Source organism: Echinops telfairi, unplaced genomic scaffold (genome assembly GCF_000313985.2).
Source record: "Echinops telfairi isolate 266 unplaced genomic scaffold, ASM31398v2 ScPeMD7_443;HRSCAF=831, whole genome shotgun sequence".
Lineage (NCBI taxonomy): Eukaryota > Metazoa > Chordata > Mammalia > Afrosoricida > Tenrecidae > Echinops > Echinops telfairi.
Window position 1 is genome coordinate 43,570,381 of NW_022104341.1, and position 22,300 is coordinate 43,592,680.

The 22,300-nt window shown below is 37.0% G+C and overlaps 1 protein-coding gene across 2 annotated transcripts in view; it reads left to right on the forward strand.

The window, feature by feature from the left end:
- Window positions 1–18,289, forward strand: part of ADGRL4 (adhesion G protein-coupled receptor L4) — a 184,877-nt gene extending 166,588 nt beyond the window's left edge. For both annotated transcript variants that reach the window (XM_045291977.1, XM_045291978.1), the window contains exons 15-16: window positions 15,258–15,426; window positions 16,882–18,289. In XM_045291977.1, the coding sequence (XP_045147912.1) occupies window positions 15,258–15,426; window positions 16,882–16,944 (232 nt within the window). In that variant the 3' untranslated portion in view covers window positions 16,945–18,289. The remainder of the gene's footprint in view (window positions 1–15,257; window positions 15,427–16,881) is intronic.
- Window positions 18,290–22,300: the final 4,011 nt, after the last annotated feature.

Consider the following 22,300-nt stretch of genomic DNA (forward strand, 5'->3'; position numbering starts at 1 on the left):
GAATATGGGATATAAAGGAAATGGATGTGGAAGGATGAGCAGGAGCGGGGCCCACTGCAGTCTGGCGACTGACTGTCTTCAGGGAGGATGTCTGTAAGCATCTGACCTCCCCCACAAACCAATTACATGATCTAGATTCAGCCAAAAGCATGCAAACATCCCTACAGCATCCACTTATATAGGAATTAGACCACATCCCCAAGGGAACATACTTTCAATTGCATCAGGGCTATGACCTGACTACGGGGCTTGCATGCCACCTTAATCTTCTTAACAGAACTTATAACGGATTGGAGGCTCATAGACCATCCCATTATTCATTTGATTATACTGTGTTATGTAACATAATGGGGGACTCCTAGGTATTAATTACCAAACTGCTGATAATCTTAACCCATCCAAGTTGACATAAAACAACTATCACAGTCATGACAATAGGGGGTTCACACTGGTCATAAAGTAATCATAAGACATTCTTTTCTTTTAACATAATTTTCTTTTACAATGTTTTCTGGATTACACATCATATCTTGGATATAAAGAAAATTTTTCTCTATATAACAGACTCAACTTTTTAAAGACGAACTTAAAGTAAAACAGGTTTTTTCAAACAAATTTGAATTCAGGCCTATAAGCAGCTATCCTTTAGGCTTGCCAAGTGCCGCTGACAAGTAATTTTAGGGTCTTGTTCTTATTCCCCATTTTTGATCATCATTTTCCATATAAATTCTTTGATTATTCTTCTCAGAATGTTTTTTCTCATATGGGATTTTTACTATAGAAGATTAAGTTTTAACTTTAGACAGTGGCTTGTCATCTATAAAGATGTAAGATTACAGAAATTACTCTCACAATGGCAGCCAGACACTCCTTCAGCGTTCTTCATTATGCTATAGATTAAATATTCTGATATTTTTATTCTTCTTTGGAGGGTGCATCAATTTTCTTCACTTTGCATGGACTTAGCATCTTATCTTCATTTTATATTGTTGTTTGTAGTCAAAATAATGGCTTTGTTAATTTATTAAGAGAAATCTTTTTTTCAGTAAGGACAAACTACCAAATCATACAGTTGCCTTTACTGGTTTGGGGCTGACCAATGTCAGGGGCAGCTCTGATTTAAGGTCCTTCTAGGTTTTGAAGCTTACTCTATTTGAAAAGGTATTTTCATTAATGCATATTATTCTTTGAATAGTCATTGTTGTAGGGGAAAAATATTTGTTGTTGTTGCTGTTAGGTATAATAGGGTTGTTTCAAAGTCATTGGAACCCTATGCCCAACAGAAGGAACCACGTTATGTGTACCCGAATAAGCCATTATTTCTGTGGCGTCATCTTAACTGTTCGTGTGCACGAGCACTTTACCAAGCTACTGTGTCAATCCATCTTGTCAAGGGCCTTCCTCCTTTTTTGCTTCCCCTCCACTTTAATAAGGATGATGTCTTTCTCCAGGGATTGGTCTTTTCTGAAAACATGCCCAAAAGATGTGGGACAAAGTCTTGGCATCTTTGCCTCAGCGTTCTCACTGTACATTGTTCAAGACAGATTTGTTTGTTCTTTTGGTAGTTCATGATACTTTCAATAGTCTTCAACAATGCCATAGGTCAAATGCATTGAGTTTTCTTCAATTTTGCTTATTTAATGTTCAACTTTCACATGCATTTGAGGCAACTGAAAATACTATGACCTGATTTAGGCACACCTTAGTCCTCAAAGTAATATCGTTGGCTTTTCAACACTAAAGAGGTCTTGTGCAGCCGATTTACCCAACACAGTGCATCATTTGATATCTTGACTGCTGCTTCCATGAGCATCAACTATGGATCCCAGAAAGGTGAGATCCTTGACAAATTCAGTCTTTTCTCCATTTATCATGTTATTAGTTATTGGTCCAGAATTTTTGTTTCATTTCATTGAGTTGCAACCCTACTGAAGGCTGCAATCCTTGATCTTTATCAGCAAGGGCTTCAAGGCCTTCTCACTTTCAGCAAGCAAAGTTGTGTCATCTAAATAGCAAAGGTTGTTAATAAGTCTTTCTCCAGTCCTGATGGTGCACTGTTTTTCATACAATGCAGTTTCTCTGGCTATTTGCTCAAAAGTATTTGTAGTTGGAGTGAAAGTATAAATATTTATGTAAATATTCGTGATCCCAGATACTACCCATACAAATAAATTCTTTTCTTACTCTTGAAATAATAAACATAAGAATTATTAATCTAGTGAAAAGTATAGATCTAAACAGTGATCAAACACTGTTTAACAATTTGGTAAAGATGCAAAAGATAAAAGGAAGAGCTATGGGGAATATTTAATATTATTAGGTCATTTTATGATGGAGCATCATGAAATTTTGTTCAATATATTTCTGGAGGTATTTACCTAAGAACAATAAGAAATATTAATAATGGCTGAGAGTCTTGTTGAGGTAGGAAAAATCTACAATTATTATATTGTCTACAATTATTTAGGCTAAAGATTTTAGATGCTTCTCTTGGGCTGTCATCAGTGACACTCTCAGTAATTTGGGCCACTATCTGACAAGTAATAGATGAATGCTTGTAAATGGCAATATTTTAAATGTAGTTACTAAAGCTCGAGGAAAATATTAAGTCCACCCAAGCCCATATTGATAAGGTTTGATCATTTATAACATAATTAACAATTAGTCTGTGATAATATTGAATATTTTCAAGAAGGTGAGCATTTAAAATATTGAGATTTAATTAAAATTTTACATATATCGCTATTTTAAAATGCCTTTTAAAATTTATAGTTGCATGGTGTATAGGTCTATCCTTTTTTTAAACAAAAATGGAATAGTGAGCTGGTCAAAAGGATCTTGGGTGGGCCGCACAGAGTGGCATACCCAATAGTTCATCAAACCGCTTGAATTAGCTACTGATTGTGTAATTCCGAAGGGCACATTCTTTACAAGTGTTTACAAGAGTTATAAAAAAATAATAAATGTTAATGGAGGGAAATAAAATAAAGAATATAAAAGTAATTGCTATAATAAAATAGATCCTTTCAATTATTTGCTCAAAAGAATAAGATACTATTTGATAATAATGCTTAGTTGACAAAACAAAGCAGTTTTGAATGCAAAGTAATATTAATTAAAGGGCAATTATTTTTAGGTTTGCATTGAAGTAAAAGAACACAAAGTGTAATGCAGTCATCAACATAAGAATGACAATAATGATGAAAGCAAAGGCACTTATATAAATGGCTTGCAGGAGTTATTCTTACTAATTAATGAATCTACCTTTATAAAATACTGTAACTTCAAGGGAAAACAGAGTCCAATAACTTCATGAATGTGCATGAGGTCTTCTTTTGTGTATAAAGATCAGCCATTGCTCTTTATTCTACCTACTTTGAGCCCTGGGCCTGTTTAAAGGTTATATGAAGTTATTTAGTAATAGGGATTCACCTTTTTTGTTGTAAAAAACAATGTTGCCCAAAATATTTCTTTTATTTTCCCCCAGAGATAAAATAATTTAAAAAGGAGTTCAGTTAAAAATTGTGGTTCAGGTTCAGCTTCATTAACCAATTCATTAAATTGTAACAAATAGATTCTAGACCATATTTTCCTAAGAAAATACTGAGATAGTTTATTACCCTGTCTAACACAAATACCATGGGTTTCTAGTAATTTTTCTAGAAAATAAAATATTGAGCATCAGTAATATTCTCATATAACTTGCTTAATAATTATTTTAACTTCCTAATTTGACTTTGCATCTATGAAATTTTGGATTAATAGTAGTTAAAAAGTTTCATCAGTTAATACATTCGAATTCTAGGAATCTTGATATAGTCAAATGGTATCTAGAAGAAATATTATAGTTCTTTACATAAGATTAACAGATTTTTATGTTTAAATATTTTCAGCAAATTAATAAAGTAAAATTTGTCTGCACATGATAACTTAAAATGTGTCTGGTTAATGTGCAATAAAAATGTTTTAAGTGATATAAGGAATGGTAATTAATTAGGAAAGTAACGTGGGGGGACTTCCAGGAAGATGGTGACTAAGTAACACATACCAGAGGGACTCTGCAGAAATAAGAGCGGGAGAGTCACTGAAAGGGAAATGCTACACTGTTCGGTCATAGGAGGAGCATCATAAAGATAAACAGGCACAGGTTGGATTTTTATGAGCTGTGGGCTTTTGGCTTATTGCTGTGGAGGCCAGCTAAGGCTTAACTTTAGCCTTGCCACAGTCTCGGCCAGAGCCAGGCTCCTTCAGCTGGCCCAAGGGCTTTACTTCAATACAGCCACAGCTTGCTGCCATCACTGAGCAGGATTTAAACCCCTCCAGCCCCACAGTCAGGCAATCAGGGGTCAGCAATATCTTTACTTTTGTTTCTCTCCCCCCACCCCCCTCAGTCTCAGCAGACTCATTTTTTTTCCTCCTCTCTTTCCTCTCACACCCCACCACTGGCCTACAGACCACTCCCTTTCACCTAGGCCAATTACTCCACCCAGGGCAATTACTCCACTCCACCCAGCTTGGGGAACTCAGCCCTCTGCTGAGTAATACTCAGCTAGGGAAATCCCACGCACCTTCCACCACAGGGGAATTCACACCTACCCTCTAAGGCCCTTAAGTGGCTGAGGGAAATCCCACTTGCCTGCTCTCTGTGGAGTAACAGGTGGCTGGGGAAATCCTGCCCATCTTCCACTGCAGGGGACCCTCCAAGGCTCTTTAAGCAGCTGGGGGAAATCCCGCCCATATTTTGGGGTGCTTCACTTGGATCAAGGAACCTCTGCCTGCCTTTCACGTTGCTCCACATGACTAGGGGAGACTCTGGCCATCCTCCACAGCCCCACATGGCTGAGGGAACTTCCTCCCGCCTGCTGTAGTGCCTCACACCACCTAAGGAAGTTCCACTAATACTCTCCAGCGATCCACGGTACTGTGGGAACCTCTGTCCAACCTAGGCAGCAATCTAGTCAACTAGTGAAATTCTGCCCACCATCCACGGTGCTCTACACCAAAGCGGGCACACTCACCTGCCCTCCATAGCACTCCCAAACACCATCTGAGGCACCCCTAGCCACCATGGTTCATACCACCATGGACTTCTGTGAGATCATCCAGTCCAGCACCATTCCCGCAAGTCCACAACCACTCAACCAGCCTGCCCTGAGAGGACCATCCAACTTGACCTGTAAATAACAGAATACTTCTTGACTAGGGAAAGAGTGAAACCATAGGAGGATAAAGCAGTAGCCCAACCCTACAGTACAATTAGCTGAAAGCAGTTCAAAGAAGCATTCCTATGAGTCTCCCAAAGAGAGAGCTCAGTGCTCTACGACTCTCTGAAGTTGGGTTCCTCTAAAACAAAACAATGCAAACAGCAACAGCCCCAATAACCTCAATGAAAAAAAAACCAGGAGAAACAAAAGGCAATGTTGATAGGAATCCTGAGCCTAAGGATCTGAATAGAAGAAGCAGACCTTGATCTTCCATGGAAAGAAATTTTCAGAATGCTGCTTGAAGTCGTAAGGATATGAGGGAAAACATACATAAAAAGAATGAAATGATAGAGAAGATAACGGTCATGTACCAAATGGAAATACAAGATCCATGGGATGAGATAACAAGAACCAGTATCAAATTCGCAGACTTTGCCAACAGATTTGAGGCAGAAAATCACACTAGTGACCTAGAGCACAACCAGGTAGACTTCAACAAACAAGAAATGCAGTCAAATAAGATAATCAGAGAAGCTGAAGAAAACCTGAGATCCATGTCTGATGCTATGAATAGGAACAGGATTAGAATAATTGGACTTCCTGAACAAGACACAACATAAAAGTCAATGGCAAAAATAGTAATGGAATTCTTAGAAGAAATATTCACCAACTAAATGAAAGGAAACCAGGAAACCATTCAGGAGGCTGAAAGAGCACCAACTAAATGAATTCCAAGAGAGAAGTTACTAAGGCATATAACATTTAAACTGTCCAACATTGAGGAAAAGGAGAAAATCATGAGAGCAGCTAGGGAAAATCCAGCAGTAACCTATAAAGGTACCCAAATAAGAATATGCTCAGACCTATCAGTGGACACTATGAAGAAGAGGCGAGAGTATAGTAACATTCCAAAAATTGAAGGGAAATAAAACAAACCCAAGAATACTCTATCCAGCCGAATTTTCTATCAGGATAGATGGAGAAGTAAGAGTCTTCCCAGACATGGAAAAACTCAAAGAATACGTTAAAAGAAATCCAGCCCTACAAAAGATACTTGCCGACCCAGTTTGGGCAGAAAAACAGCACTTTCTAAGCACAAATAAGAAACCACCACATAGAAAAACCCCACCCAGGGGCAACAAAGAGAAAACAGACCCCAAATAGTGTTGGCTCAAGGGTGAAAAGAAGGCAAGATGAAACACACACACACACACACACACACACACACACACACACAACACACTGATAAGAAAGGAAGGTAGGAAAACACCCAAAACAACAGGTACAAGATGACATCACAGATTTTGCAGATGGATGAAATAACCCTGAATGTTAATGGACTGAACTGAGGCCTTAAAAGGCAGATACTAACAGACTGGCTTAGAAAACACAATGATCTGATGCCTATGGGAGACATATCTCATGATTACACACAAAAATAGGCTGAGAATCAAAGGCAGGAGAAAACTATACCAAGAAAATAATAATTCAAGAGAAGCAGGAGTAGCAATCCTAATCTTGGACGAATTGATCTCAAGGTGCAAGGCATAACAAAAGATAAGGAGGGGCAGTATATAATGCTCAAGGGAACAATACTCCAAGAACCAGTGAACTTAATAAACATATTCACACCCAAGAGAGACCCACAAAATTCATCAAACACTACAAAAGATGAAAAAAGAAATTAAAGGCTCAACAATTACATTAATACACCACTATCTGAGAAAGATAGATGACAGGAAAAGAAGCTTAACAAGGAGGCTACAGATCTAAACATTACTATTAGATGACTTGACCTGATAGATATTTTCGCAGCTTTCCACCGAAATGCAAAAAATTAAAATTATTTTCATGTCCACATGGCACATACTCTAAGACAGACCACATACTGGGATACAAGTCGAATCTGTGTAAATTCAAGCACATAGAGATAATAGAGACTTCTCTCTTTGACCACTATACCATAAGGCTAGATATCAACAAAAGGACAAAAGAAAACAAGGGCAAACAATTGGTGGATGAATAACTCTATTGCAAATTGAGAGGGTACTAGCCCAGATACAAGAAACAGACAAGGTTATCAAAGTAATACCAATGAAAAATTATCCCCCTGGCCAGATGGATTCACAACGGAATTCTACCAAACTTAAAGGAAGAACTGACACCAATCCTATACAAACTCTTCCAGAAAAATAGAAAAAGACAGCAATTTCCCGAATTCTTTTTCTGGAGTTAGTATAACTTTGATACTAAACTGGGCAAGAATCCCACAAGAATTAAGAACTACAGAACAATATCACTAATGCACGTTGATGCAAAACTCCTTAACAAAATACTGGCCAATGGAATATAAAAGTATATAAAACAAATAACTCACCATGACCAAGTGGAATTCATACCAGGGATGTAAAGATGTTTCAAGAAATACCCTTAGTATTATTTTCCACATAGACATGAAAAATTATAAGAATCATGATAATAGATGTGGAAAAAGCATTCAACAACATCCAACACCAATTCCTGTTTAAGACACTCAAGAAGATAGGAAGGGAAGGAAAATTCCTCAATATAATAAAAGCTATATATGAAAACTAACAACCACCATGGTAGTCAATGGAGAAAAGATGAAAATAATTTCCTGAAAAAAGGGGACCAGACAAGGATGTTCCTTGTTCCCACTCCTATTTAACATTGTACTGGAGGTCCTAGCTAACACCATAGGACAAAGAAAAGACATCAAAAGTATTCACCTGGTGAAGGAAGAGGTGAAACTATTGTTATTGGCAGATGATATGTTTCATATGTGGAAAATACCTAAAGTTCAACCAGGGGAGAGCTGGATGCAATAGAAGAATATGGCAGAGTGGCAGGATACAAGATCAACAAACAGACGTCTATCAGACTGTTATACACATCAGAAAAGACCACAGAAGAGGGGATCAAAAAGGTAGTACTCTTCACAATAGCCAAGCACGAATTGATATATCTAGGCATATACCTGACTGAAAAAAGCAAGGAGGAAAATTGCAGAACACTTTTATGAGAAACCAAGTGTGACCTCCACAAATGAAAAAATATCCCATGCTCATGGATTGGAAAACTCAATATAGTAAAAGTGTCAGTTCTGCCCAAGGCACTATTTAATTTTAATGCTATCCCAATGTAAACACCATTATCTTCAAAGAATTGGAAAAACTGTTTACCAACTGAGGTAGTTAGTTTATTGTGCCAACCTGGCCGATAATCACATGAGGGATTAATTGAAGGGTGGAGAGATAAATGGCTTGGTGAGCCTGGACATTTTTGTCTCTTGCTGTTTGATCATTGGACCAGTGTGCAACTGCCTTCCTTGTTCTTTGCCTCAATTTGCAAGCTACACGACCTGTGGGACACCTAACCTGTGGACTGTGTCGCTGTAATTTGAGGTTCCTTCAAGACTTGCTTTGCCACACCATTGGAATTTACATCTCTTGAGCTGGGGACTGTCAGACGCTGTCATCTGGCTGACTGTTGGTGGCTTGCCTTGCTGTTTGCTGCCTCTGCCGGGATAGCCTGAATTGTTTTAGAGGATTACCCGGTGGCCCTCAAGACTTGAAAGACTGCCAGTGTCTCACAACTGTCTCTCAGAAGTGAGCTGCACTGAGCCATTTGTACTGCTTTATAATTTAATTAACTCTGTATTTCTTAAGTTATATATCTATCTATCTATCTATCTATCTGTATAAATATATATATAAAATTACTAGCATTCTGGTTTTGTTTCTCTTGAGAACCCTAACAGACCAACTTAATATGGAGAAGGAAGAAAACCCAGAATTAGCAGAGAAATCCTCGAGAAAAAGGACAGAGTGGGAGGGCTTGCTTTACTTGACTTTAGCACCTATTATACAGCCACAGTGGTCAAAACAGTGTGGTACTGGTATAATGACAGATACTCAGACCAATGCAAAGAACTGTAAACCCAGATATAAAGTCATCCTGCATACATACAACTGATCTTTGGTAAGGGCCCCCAAAATATCCAATGGGAGGTAGATGCCTTCTTCAACAAGTGGTGCTGGAAGAAATAGTTATCTACCTTTAGAAAAATGAAGCAAGACCCTTACCTCACTCCATGCACAAGAATAAACTCATGGCGGATAACAGACATTGAGATAAATCCGGAAATTATTAGAGCCATCAGTGAGGGAATTGGAACAAACTTGAGAACTTTGGTACTGTGAATATATGGGCTATCGGAAATAGGGAAGGATGCAAACACAGATGAGGCACAAATTGACAAATGGGATATACTGAAGATACTGGGAAGACATCTTTAGCAATGATACATCAGACAAAGGCTTTATTACTAAAATCTACAGTAGCTTTGCTAGCTTCTAAAAAGAAAAAAACACTAGTTACCCACTGAGGAGGTGGGCAAAGGACCTAAACAGAAGTATCACAGGGGCAGAAATCCAAATGGCCAATAAACATATGAGAAAATATTCCTAATCATTAGCCATAAGGGAAACGTAAATTAAAACAACTATGAGTTACCACCTAACACCCACCAAGATAGCCCCATTCAAAAAATCAGAAAGTAACAAGTCTTGGAGAGGCTGTGGTGAGATAGGAATTCTCGTCCACTCCTGGTAAACCTGTAGCTATATACAGTGAACCCTCGTTTATCGCGGTTAATCGGTGCTAGACCCTACCGTGATAAATGAAATTCCACGAAGTAGGATTCCTTATTTGTAAATCAAATATTTTCATAGTTAGAGCATAGAGGACATGAAAAAACATCCTTTAGTCACCATTACACTCGTATTACCTAATTTATTAAACGAAAAAGGGAAAATACAGTAAAACATTTTGGACATTACAATTATCATTTATTATTTATTATATTATTTATGGCGTCTAGTTTACAGTATTACATATTTCACATGCAGTATTATTATACATAGTTCTTACAAATACTGTAACCAATGGCGTGCAACCTCCACGATTTTCTTGCCATGTTTGATCATATCCAAAAGTTTTACCTTTTCCTGGATGGTGAGCATCTTCCTCTGGCGCTTATTTTTATTGTCAGAAGGCTTAGAAGAAGCAGCTCGTTTAGGAGCCATCACAGGGCTCAGATAAAATTTCTTAAAAATCGCAAACAATTACAGTACACTGTACAAAAGCAAAAATGTATCTGATACGTAGCGATGCAGACAGAAGCGTGTACAGTATGAGTCAATTAGTGGCAGTAATGACAGAGCATACAGCTGTTATGCAAAAACCGCGATAGAGTGAAGCCGCGGAAGTCGAAGCGCGAAGTGGCAAGGGTTCACTGTACAGCCATTATGGAAATCGATTTGGGGATATCTAAAACAGATAGAAATTGAGCTACCACAAACCAAGGCCGGACATCTGTGCTCCAACGTTCATCACAGCACAGTTCACAATTGCAAGGAGTACAGATGTGCTTGACACAATGTATGTATGTATGGATTGTGATAAGAATTGTATGAGCCCGCATTAAAATAATATTTTTTAAAAGAGGAAGTGATGTGACACCAAATAAAACCAATAGAAAATGTTACAATATATTTTAACTTATGACAAACTTTATTTTATATGTCTCCAGATATATTGTGAGACATAGTAGTTAATAATCAGGTTCTATCTGGTATATATTAATGTTATCAAATATCTAAACATTTAAATTTCTATATAATGAACAACTATGGATAAATTATTTAAATTTCCTCACTTGTCTTCAAGACATATTGAACTATGAATAAAATTAAACCTGTGATCTAATGATTAATAGCATGTGGTTAACAATGATACACTCAACTCTTGGTTTTAGGTATTATTTGATTTAAAATTCTTATAAATTAACATAATAAAAATTTACCAAATTGGTCAATACATTTCTTTAAAATAAATTTTTGGTTTTCTTATCTTTGCTGCCTATTTTTAAAGTACAAACTTTTGAGTAATAAAAATGAACACTTATTGGAGTATAACTTTTATTTGTTGCATAAAAAGTAACAGCTAATACATTTTAATCATATTAACTCTCAAATAACTCAATTAATATTGTGTTTTCCTAAAAATCATAGCAATTAATTTAAGCTCATATAATACAATTACTATTGAAGTAATGTTTATACAAATGGTATATATACTTCCATCGTCTTTAGGAGGTTTTCATTTGGTTAGGAAGAGTCTTTTAAACATTCACTGGAGTAGTACTGGTGTCAGATGTTCATTAATAAGAAAGTTTAGGATGATCAAAGCATTTTGAAAAGTGAAAGATGAATTCATGCTTCCACTGTGGAATTTTTTTTTGGAATCACTCATTTTCTTAAACATAGTTCATATATTATCTAGCCTAAGTTACTTACTATTTTATCTTATTCGGTGCACATTTCAAGTAGACTAATTTATATAAAATAGTCTCAAAGTAGTAACTAAAAAACTCAGGAATAAGAAGCAATTTTTCTTGGATGAGAAAAGAGCTTACATTTTAAGTAGGCCTCTGGGGAAAAAGAGAAACACAAACTAGATATATCTGCTCATTTTATGTAAAGCAGGGCTTAGACATAATGAGCTCCCATAACAAAATGAAATAGAAGAGTCATATCAGCTTCTTTGTCTGTGAGACTAACTTAAAACCCAGATCACATAATACTATAAAATGTAAATGTTTCAGAAACTGAGTTTATTGGAATTTATCCAGGAATTCTTTGATATCATTATCCTAATTTAACAGATAGCAGATTCTAGAATTTGTGTTTAATTAGTTTAAAAATGCTTAAAACAAACAAACACAGTAAAAAGAGTAGAGAATTTAAAACATCCTGAAAGTGGCTACTAACTTAAATTTTCCTTAGTCAGGAAAGTAATGTGAAGGTACTAAAGTACATCCCAGGCAGAAACACCCACTTCCAGTATTGATTACTCATTAATTCCTTAGAGAGCCCTAAGAATCATCTGCTCGCTTTGGGACCCTTAAATGTGCACATGAAAGGGAAGAGCAAATAACATCACAAAAACGAAGGAGATGCCACCTCTGTCTGTGATTTGGAATGCTCAAAAATGAACATAGAGCACTGATCAATCATAGTACAATATTGAAAACAGGCCTGGAAGCCAACAATATATCTCTGAAGCAAACAAATAGAAAACCCAATGCAAGAAGGTAGAGTCCAATTTGATAGGGCATTCAACTGTTGGTGGTCCCTAGAGAGCAGTGGAAGCAGATAGCTTCAAAGGTTATGCCCTGAACCAGTGTTTAGTTCATTGATCATCTGGGATTCACTGGCATTGTTGCACCTTTTAATATCATTTATGAAGTCAGAATAATATAAACTCTTACTCTGATTAAGGATGAAAATAGAATTATTGATGGCAAGACATAGTTTAAATAGAATAAGCAGAATCTACAAAGTGAATTGTGCTCTCCATGAAGTTGCATGTATCTAGGCAATATTTATATTGTTAAACCAGGATCTAACAATATAATATACTGATTGATTTATTAGTGATTTATACAAGTCAAAGACTGATTAATAAAACAGACACTTTTATAATAATTGGTATAAATTTTTATTAATTACTACTTAATGATTTGTGATCTTTATTCATTACAATGTTGTAACTATAGTAGTTTGAAGAATACATTCAATGCAATCATAGAATATTCTTCCAGCTAACATAGCTATATTGTCCAGTATTATCTCTGGGAACGGCTTGTTTAGCTTGGTTAGGAAGAAAACATTTCTCTAAATGCCACACTGTTTCCCGCACACAGGCACACACCCAGGATTAATAGAATACTTTGTTTGGTTTTTTAAAATAGTGTTTAAATTCAGGTCAGAATTAGCTATACTTCAGCAAGTGCTCTAGATACTTAATTTTAGGGTTTTCATTCTCAAACTTAAACTGCAAGCAATGTTTGAAAATTTTGTTTTCAATTGATTTTCTTCGATGATATTTAAAATACCTGAATTATAATAAATACTAATTGTCAAATTCTCATTAATGTTTTAATAACACTATAACAAATGATGAGATGACAAGTAAAATATTATTTTTAAATTTTGTCTTCCTTGAAAGAGGAAAAGCAATGACTTAAGACAAAAGAAAGTCTTAGGAATTTTGTCTTGCGAAAAGTTGCTCATACCTTCTGTTTCTTTTTTTCAACTCCCAATTTGCATGTTGCTTTGATTTTTACTACAAAAACTTCCCTTAAAAACTGATTTATAGAGACCTTAAAAATGTTTTGTTCAAACATCAAATCATTGTGAATGAGGGGGAGTGCAGATTGGGGACCCAAGACCCATCTGCAGGCATCTGGACATCCCCTTACAGAAGGGTCGCTGGGGGGAGACAAGCCAGTCAGGGTGCAGGGTAGCAACGATGAAACATACAACTTTCCTCTATTTCCTAAATGCTTCCTCCCCACCACTATCATGATCCCAATTCTACCTTACAAATCTGGCTAGACCAGAGGGTGTACACTGATACAGATGGGAACTGGAAACACAGGGAATCCAGGACAAATGATCCCTTCAGGACCAGTGGTGAGAGTGGCAATACCAGGAGGATGGAGGGAGGGTGAGGTGGAAAAGGGGAACCGATTACAAGGATCTACATATAACCTCCTCCCTGGGGGATGGACAACAGGAAAGTGGGTGAAGGGAGATGTCGGACAGGGTAAGATATGACAAAACAATAATTCATAAATTATCAAGGATTCATGAGGGAGGGGGAAGTGGAGAGAGAGGGGGCGAAATGAGCTGATGCCAAGGGCTTAAGTGGAGAGCAAATGTTTTGAGAATGATGAGGACAATGGATGTACAAATGTGCTTTACACAATTAATGTATGTATGGATTGTGATAAGAGTTGTATGAGCCCCCAATAAGATGATTAGATAAAAACAAACAAAAAAATGTTTTGTTCAGAAAAAGGTAAAGTGAACTGTAGGGACATTGGGGAAAAAATGACTGCATTGCTTGGAAACATTCATGTGCTTTTAATACTTTTTCACAAGATTTGTATTTAGGATTTAGCAAACTGCTTGATAAATTGCTTTGTTTTACTCCTCAACATTCATGATTTTATGTAGTGTGCTAGTTTTAATAAAGTTGCAAATGACTCCTTTTTGGAAGCAGATTCATAGAACACCTGCTATGAAAAATTATTGGATGAGGAAGGACTGAGTGAGAAAATAAATATTAATTGTCTCATTTTCAAGGCAATGTCCTCAGTGAGTGGGATTGAATATTGTTTATGACAGTATGCATATATTTTAATTGAGACGAATTTTTAGTGTGTGTGTGCATTGTGAAAAGATTAAGAGATCAGTGTTTTCACATGGGTTATTTTGTGTGCGTGATTGCATCCTACACTTTCTTCTCGAGCACATCTGAAAGGAAAGCATAAGCCTCCTTTGATGTCATGCACATACGCTGACCCAAGTCCACATGGTATACTTTCAAGATTTCTTAGGGAAATATTTCCTAACGGATATATACTATACCTTCGGGGATTTCTGCAGCATTAGACTTGCATCAAAGTAAGCATACTACAGTGTACCAGATGAAACTATTTCAAGGCAGAGAGAGAAAGTTGTTTTAAGAATAACTTATTTTAATAAGGATGTCTTGTTTTCGGAAGTATGTCCTCACCACAGTGCAGTAGCATACCCTAAAGAAGAGCCCATGTAACTGCAGCACAATTTGTTGAAAGTTTAAAAATCATTGTGTCTTTGTTAAAAACAATTATTTGTGCCCAAACTCATTCCCTTCATAATTTTTGGAACTAGGGACTATGCTGAGTATATAAATGAATTCGGGGCACTGACTTAAGCTTTGCGCAGCTCCACAAAACAATGCTGTAGTTGTTTTTAGCCCACAAACTTCTCCGCGGCAGAAAGAGTAGGTTGTCCATTTCTGTAGATTGACAGTGTTGGAAGCCCAATAAAGTGTCATGATGGGTCAAAATTGGCTTGGACAGTCTATGGAATGACCATACATGTCTTTTTTAACTGAGACGTATTAAATATTCTACAGGTCTTGTGCAAGAGGCGCCTTAGCTCTCCTCTTCCTTCTTGGTACCACCTGGATCTTTGGGGTTCTTCATGTTGTCCATGCGTCAGTGGTGACAGCCTACCTCTTCACAGTCAGCAATGCTTTCCAAGGAATGTTTATTTTCTTATTCTTGTGTGTTCTATCAAGAAAGGTAAGCAATTTTTTTTTCAATTGGCCGGTCCTATAGTATATACGAATCTGTTTGGGAAGAAGTATGGGAAGATTGCTCCTTAGAAACAAAGATGGCCATGTCAAGGAAAACATAGTTCACAGGGACAATATGCTACATCATACTTTGGTGAGTTAGAAACTAGAGCCTTAACCATTTCTGAGCAGCCATATAAAGTGGAACTATTGGTTTCGTCCTGTCCTGAGGAAAGAATGACAAAAATCAAAAGACATCTGGAAGCAGTGAGTCCAATGAACTAAAGGAGCACACCAACATAAATCTTCACAACCCTGAAACCAGAAGAATGAGATGGTGCCCACCTACCTCTACCACCTACTATAAAAATGATCCCAGTAGAAGATCCTGCATAGAGGGAGAAAAATGTGAAACAAAACGCAAAGTCATAAAAGAAATGAGGGTTCTAGGTCTAGGACAGAAATTAGTGAATCCCCAAAGATCATGATCCTTAGTCCCGCTTCAGATCTGGAACTGAATTCACCCCTGTTTTAGAACAGTCAACCACTTCAAATTTAAGGAGTGACATTTTTCTAAATGCCGATCATAGAAAATGAGAAAGGAAGGGGAAAGGAAACAGGAAACACTTCTAGAAGATGGGAGAAGCGGTGGGACATTTTGGGTATTGCAACGGATGGGTTGAAACCAAATGTGCATGAATTGTTGAGTGTAAAACTGATTATCTGCTCTGTACCCCTTCACATAATTTACAATAGAAGTTCAAAATATAAAGAGAGAGTCAAGAGGGGAGCACATTCTTTGAACACTGAGATTCCCTGTGCATTTCCCCTCTTGGGTAAATGGACAGGGGGCGGGGGGAGGGTGCATGTGTGTGGGGCGGGGGGTGCTAAGGGAAATGAAGTGAAGATGGCAGGACTGCTTCTCACATATTTTTGAATTCCTTATCAGGAGGGACCAGTCTCATGATACCTCTCAAGAAGAATATCATGCTTAGTAAACTACAGGGTCATCCTTAAGGACAAAGATTCTCAATGTTGTGGATGGCACAAGGAGTACACCAATGGGCTCAAACAGAGGAATGCGTGGAGGGTGGCACAGATGAGACAGCAGTTTGTTCTGCTGGGTACAGCATAGCTATGATTCAGAGCCTTCCTAATGGCACTAACAAAACAACAGGATGTTCAGATAGCATCAGTTTCAAAGTGACAGAAAATTGTCATTCTCAGGGTTCATGGCTTATGCTTTTATTGCTTAAATTTACTATTTAAATGAAAAAAAAAACAGAATTCTTAGCTGTTCACAAGAAATGTGCTTTGAAAAGTTGATTAAGTAATATAAGTATTAATTTATTTTAGTTCCTATAGGATAGTCAAAACAGGAGCAATACTTTAGATGTGACTTGAAAATAATTCCATGTAATTATTTTATTCCTTATTACTTTTATTTCTCTTTTTTCCGTAGATCCAAGAAGAATATTACAGATTGTTCAAAAATGTCCCTTGTTGTTTTGGATGCTTAAGATAAGCATGGAGAAATATGCATAATTATAGCTACATAGAAATAGAAGACCCAAGCTGAGGCTAATTATCAAATAAAGATTCAATCAACATGTCACATTATTAATTATTGGGTAACTCGATATTTTAAATTAGTTTCCCTGTCGATAGTGTCGGAACTTAAATCATAAGAGTCTAAATTACATGCCATATAGCTACAGTATGTTTTCCTACATGGCATAGTTAGTTATGTCAAGAACAGAACGAAAGATATTTGGAAAGTAATTGGTTTCTCAGGAGTGATATCACTGCGCCCAAGGAAAGATTTTATTTCTAACACAAGAAATATATGAATGTCCTGAAGGAAACTACTGACTTGATATTTTTGTGACTCATGTTGCCTTTGAAACTAGTCCCCTACCACCTTGGTAATGAGTTCCGTTACAGAAAGTGGAACATAAGAGAATGAAGGGACAGAATATAAAATAGTGGGAAAGGCATGACTGTTATAACAGTGAGACGTATTTCGAATAAACCTGATTTATGAAGTGTGTCCCCACCCCATGCCCCCCGCAGTAAACTACAAGAGTAATTGTGGAGACAAAATAAAGAACCAAATAAAAACATTTTAACATTTTGTGAGGTGAAAAGTTAAATTTCTCTAAAACAATTTAGACCTTTATTTTCTTTGTTAATATTCTAAAAGAATGAAGTTTCCATGAAGGAGAAAGCAAGCATTCTGGTTTAAAGCTAACATAAGAATAAAGTAGATATGGTTTCTATCATGAAATGTACGACAAATGCTTAATCAGTAAAACAAAAATGTGTCAGGGTATAATATTATTCACACTTCTAAATGTAAAAATAATGTACATAAACAGACATCATCTGTGCTACAACCTTTCAGTATAGTGAAAATGATCTTAGCTTATTAGGCTAGGATATTTGAATTCTTCTATTTTTTAATTTAAAAAATACTATAGTTCTCATGCAATATTCTCTATTCACTTACGATTTTAAAGGTCATTGTTTATATGAAGGTACTCATAAAGTGGATTGCTATTTGTTTCCTGTTCAGAAAAATATACTTTAATAAATGTTATGTATAACAAAGAAATCAGTGATAACAGATGATTTTTTTTTCACGTCGGATTTATTTTCTGACAGTTTTCTATTATCAAAGCATATCTGCTGATAGGTATAACTTCTGTCGATCCCTAAGATATTCTGCTTAAAAAAGTATATAAGCAGTGGTTTTATTTCAAAAATATGCAATTGTGCTACACATTCTGTTAAAATATGCCATTACACTAACTGTTATGATTTAAAATTAATCTCCAGTGGTTTAAATGAAATCTGTCAAATTTTGTTCTAAAAATTAAAAGGTAATTTGATAGAAATGAAGTAATCCTGCATCTGCTTTAATGAGTCATTTTCTCAAGAAAACTGAGTCCTTGTCTATGTCTCATACATTTTTAGAACCTCTGTGAAAATATATTTTCATTATAACTATAATCTCTTATAGGATAAGCCAGTGACTTATTATAATCATTGTCATCACCGTACAATATTATAGAACTGAAAATGTAATCAGTTTGATCAATGAATATGAAACTATTTGTACTTAGCAGAATAATAGACCTTCAAAATGTTAGACTACATGGCCAAGGATAATTCCATTGCAGATGGAGTTAAGATTTTTAATCAGCTAATCTACATATGGGAAGAGTGCTCTAGATTGTGCATGCAGACCCAGTGTGGTTATAAGTGTTCTGAAGGGATTTGTGGTGGTGTAATGGGTTACCCATTGGGCAGCTAGTCAAAAGATCAGCAGTTTGAAACTACTAGGCACTCCGAGGGAGAAAGATGCAGTTTTCTACTCCCATAAAGATTAGCAGTCATGGAAATATGGGAGCATTTCTATTTTGTCGTATAGGATCAATATGAGTCCGAATGAACTAGATACCAGTGAATTTTGAGTTTTATAAATGAAAAGAGGAGCTGTAGTGGAACTCTGGAGTATGCTTGGACTAATAGCAGGCTACTAGCTCATCCCTGTCAGCTGCCCTGCTGGAAAATGATGAGGCGATGTTCCTGTAAATATGCACAGTCTTGGGAATATTATATCGGGTTGCTCAAAACCAGAATTGATCCTATGGCAATGGGATCAATTAATAAATGAAAGAGGGAGGCAGCAGAGGGAAAGTATCGACATGATACGGTGTAAAACAGACTATATTAGCCATTTCTGATTTTGAACGATGAAGATCTTGAGCCAAGGGTTGCAAGTGGTTTCTGGAAGCTGGAAAAAGCAAGAAAACGGGTGTTGGTTATTTGGGCGGGGTGGGGGGAGAAACTCAAGAAGATACTTATCCTGACCAACCCTTTATTTTAATTCCATCAGATCCATTTTGGACTTCTTACTCCAGTGCTTTAAAGTAATAAATTTGTGTTGTTTTAAGCCCTCAAGTTTGTGGTAATTTTAATATGACAGCCAGGGGACATAATGACATAGAATTTTTCATGTAATATGTTTAGATGCAAGCTACTCTCTGTATCATTAGGGCAAATCTTAACCCCAGTGTATTCTTTTTGATCAACTGTCCATTAATAATATTGAGTACAGGATCTGTTTTTACTGTGACATCTACAGACTTTCAATGCTCATCTGCAGTTTCCATTTCTCCTATGGGAGTGTGTTTGTTCATGACAAACTGCCTACCTTTCTCAGCTCAGCTCGTTTCCATACATTTCCCATTTCAGAAATGCCCTATTTTCTACCATCACTACCGTAACAAACATCTATTTACCCATAACATCTTTTTATGTGAACATTTTTCTGCAAAACCTTACTTAGACCACACAATTAATCACTTCCACCCGTGTATATCATGTGTCCTCTATATGGTACCTCATGAAATGGTTGAATTTTGGCCAATCCATTGTGGTACTGTAGATATAATCCACATTTTGTTGATTCCTGTATTCTTCAATGTTTGGTCCATGGAACTCTCCAATATTTTAACTAAAGGCTTACAGTTTTTCATCAGCTTTTAAACTTGAGAAACGCCAATTATGTTCTTCCCTTTTGGATTTTGAACTGGTCTTTCACACGTAGTTATGTAACCTTTTCACCTTGCAATTTGAAATCTGTACAGTTCATTTCTTTCATTTCTTCCATTTCCTTTAGATACTCTATGCCCAGTATAAGTTCAGGAGTTGCTTTGGACACCCTCTTTGGTTTTTCTTTGTTTCCTGTGTCTTTCATCACCCTTTGCTTTAAGTATTATGTTCTTGATATTAACTTCTGAGCTGCCCTAGTTGCCTTAAATGTCAATGGCTCAGTTGATCCCTCAGAAGATATTAATTGATTGAACCCTTTTCAAAAGAACCCTAATAAGATGAACATCAGTGTACTGCCGAGTGAACTGAACTGCAATCATCTACTGATCACAGAGAGATATTTAAACAAATGTTGTTTGGAATAAACCCATGCATGGATGGTCTGCAAGCCTAGTAGAAGTCAGGATGTTCTTTAGTAGCAAGGGTGGCAAGATGTTGTCTTAGGTACTTCGAACAAGTCATCAGGAGGGACTAGGCCCTGAAAGAGGACCACATGCTTGGTGAAACAGAGGATCAGTAGATAAGAGGAAGACCTTCGATGAGATAGATGACACAGTGGCTACAACAAAGAGCTCATGCACAGCAATTGTGAGAACGTGCTGTTCTGCTGTACACAAGGTCACTATGAATTGGAACTGATCCATGACACCTCACACAACAACATCATGCCAGGTAACTTTCTTTTTCAGTTGCATGTACAAATGCCAGTGATATTCTCCCTATGGCTGATGTAGATCCCTACTGATAAAGCACAAATCATTATCTTTTATTAGATCTAAAATCATTTGTTATTTATTGCAAGCATTCAGTGAAAACCATGCTGAATTTGAGAGCCACAAAACATTTTTATTTTAGTGAAAAGAACTTGAATTGAAGACCATCGATTGATGGTTTGAAAAGCATTAAGACCAGTAAGAAATCTGAAAGTGCTGAACACTCTACTTGGTATTTCCTTGAGATGTAACATGCTCTATGTTGATATGGCAGGTATGAATAATATAAAATAAGAGAGTGAGCTTAGTGGCAAGTGATCTCTTCTGGAGCCAACATATTATGATTCTAATTCTGCCCACCTCCCCAATTTGAGGCATTGTAGATAGCAAAATCTACAAAGTATATTACAATTTTATGCTCTCCAAAATGGGGAAAGGGGATAATAATAGGTTTCTCTCAGAATTGTCCATAAGAAATGTGGGTTTGTTTCCTATTGGGATGCACTTTGTCAAAAATCAGCATCTAAAGGCCAGGCTGCTCAACATGAAAATGATGATTTTCTTTCTTTTCCTTAATGTATCAGAAGTGGACCTAAAAGAGCTTCCAGTATGCAGGGAGGGTTAATTATCCTGCAGTCAGTTAAGCTTTGCAAGGTTTAGGTGATGAGAACAGTGCCCTAAAAAAGGCTCCCTGCTACTGCTGCATGCTGTGCAGAAACAACCAGCGTTTCCAGCACTGCAAATATTGTTCAAATTACCCTAAAATTCCCCCGTTTACTGTGCCTCCTGCCTCCTGGAGAGCAGCCCTGTTCCAGTGAGGTCACTTCTTCTGTCATTTCAGTCTACTTGGCAATCATTGCAACTACAGCTCTCACTCAATCTAATCCAAGAGGCTTTTCAACGAGACCTTATGTGACCCGGGTGAGGAAAGTAATTATTCAAAACAACAGTTTCTTGTTTCTCAAGGGCAGTTCCCTCCTCCAGAGCCACCTAACTGTATCCCAATTTAATCTTCCCCTTAGATCAATTTCACAGATGCTCCAAAGGAATGTGTAAATAAACAATCCCCTCTCAAATCATAGACTTTCCTTTCAGAGATGCACTATCGTGTTGTGGATGCCAACATGGACGGCCTGGTTTAGAATTCCATTTTTACTAAACAGCTAGCTCTGTGAGATTGGGCAAGCTCGGCTGTGCTTCCGTTTCTCATCTGTGAGATGGAGGGAAAATCATGGTGCTATTTGCTGTCATTGAGTCAGCCCTAGGTTCACAGGGATCCCAGGCACAAAGGAGTAAAACTACTTCCCGATTCTCCGTCATACCCAAGATCCAGTGCCCATGGCACCGTGGTGATGCATAGAGTTTTTATTGCCTGATTTTCAGAAGTAAATTGCCAAACCTTTCTTCTTACTCTGCCTTGATCAGGAGGCTCTGCTGAAACCTGGTCTGCATCAGAGCTGCATGTCGCCCTTCACTAGCAGATGGGTGATGGCTTCAAATGAGGTGTATTGGCTGGGAATTAGACCGTGGCACCCATATCAGTGAAAA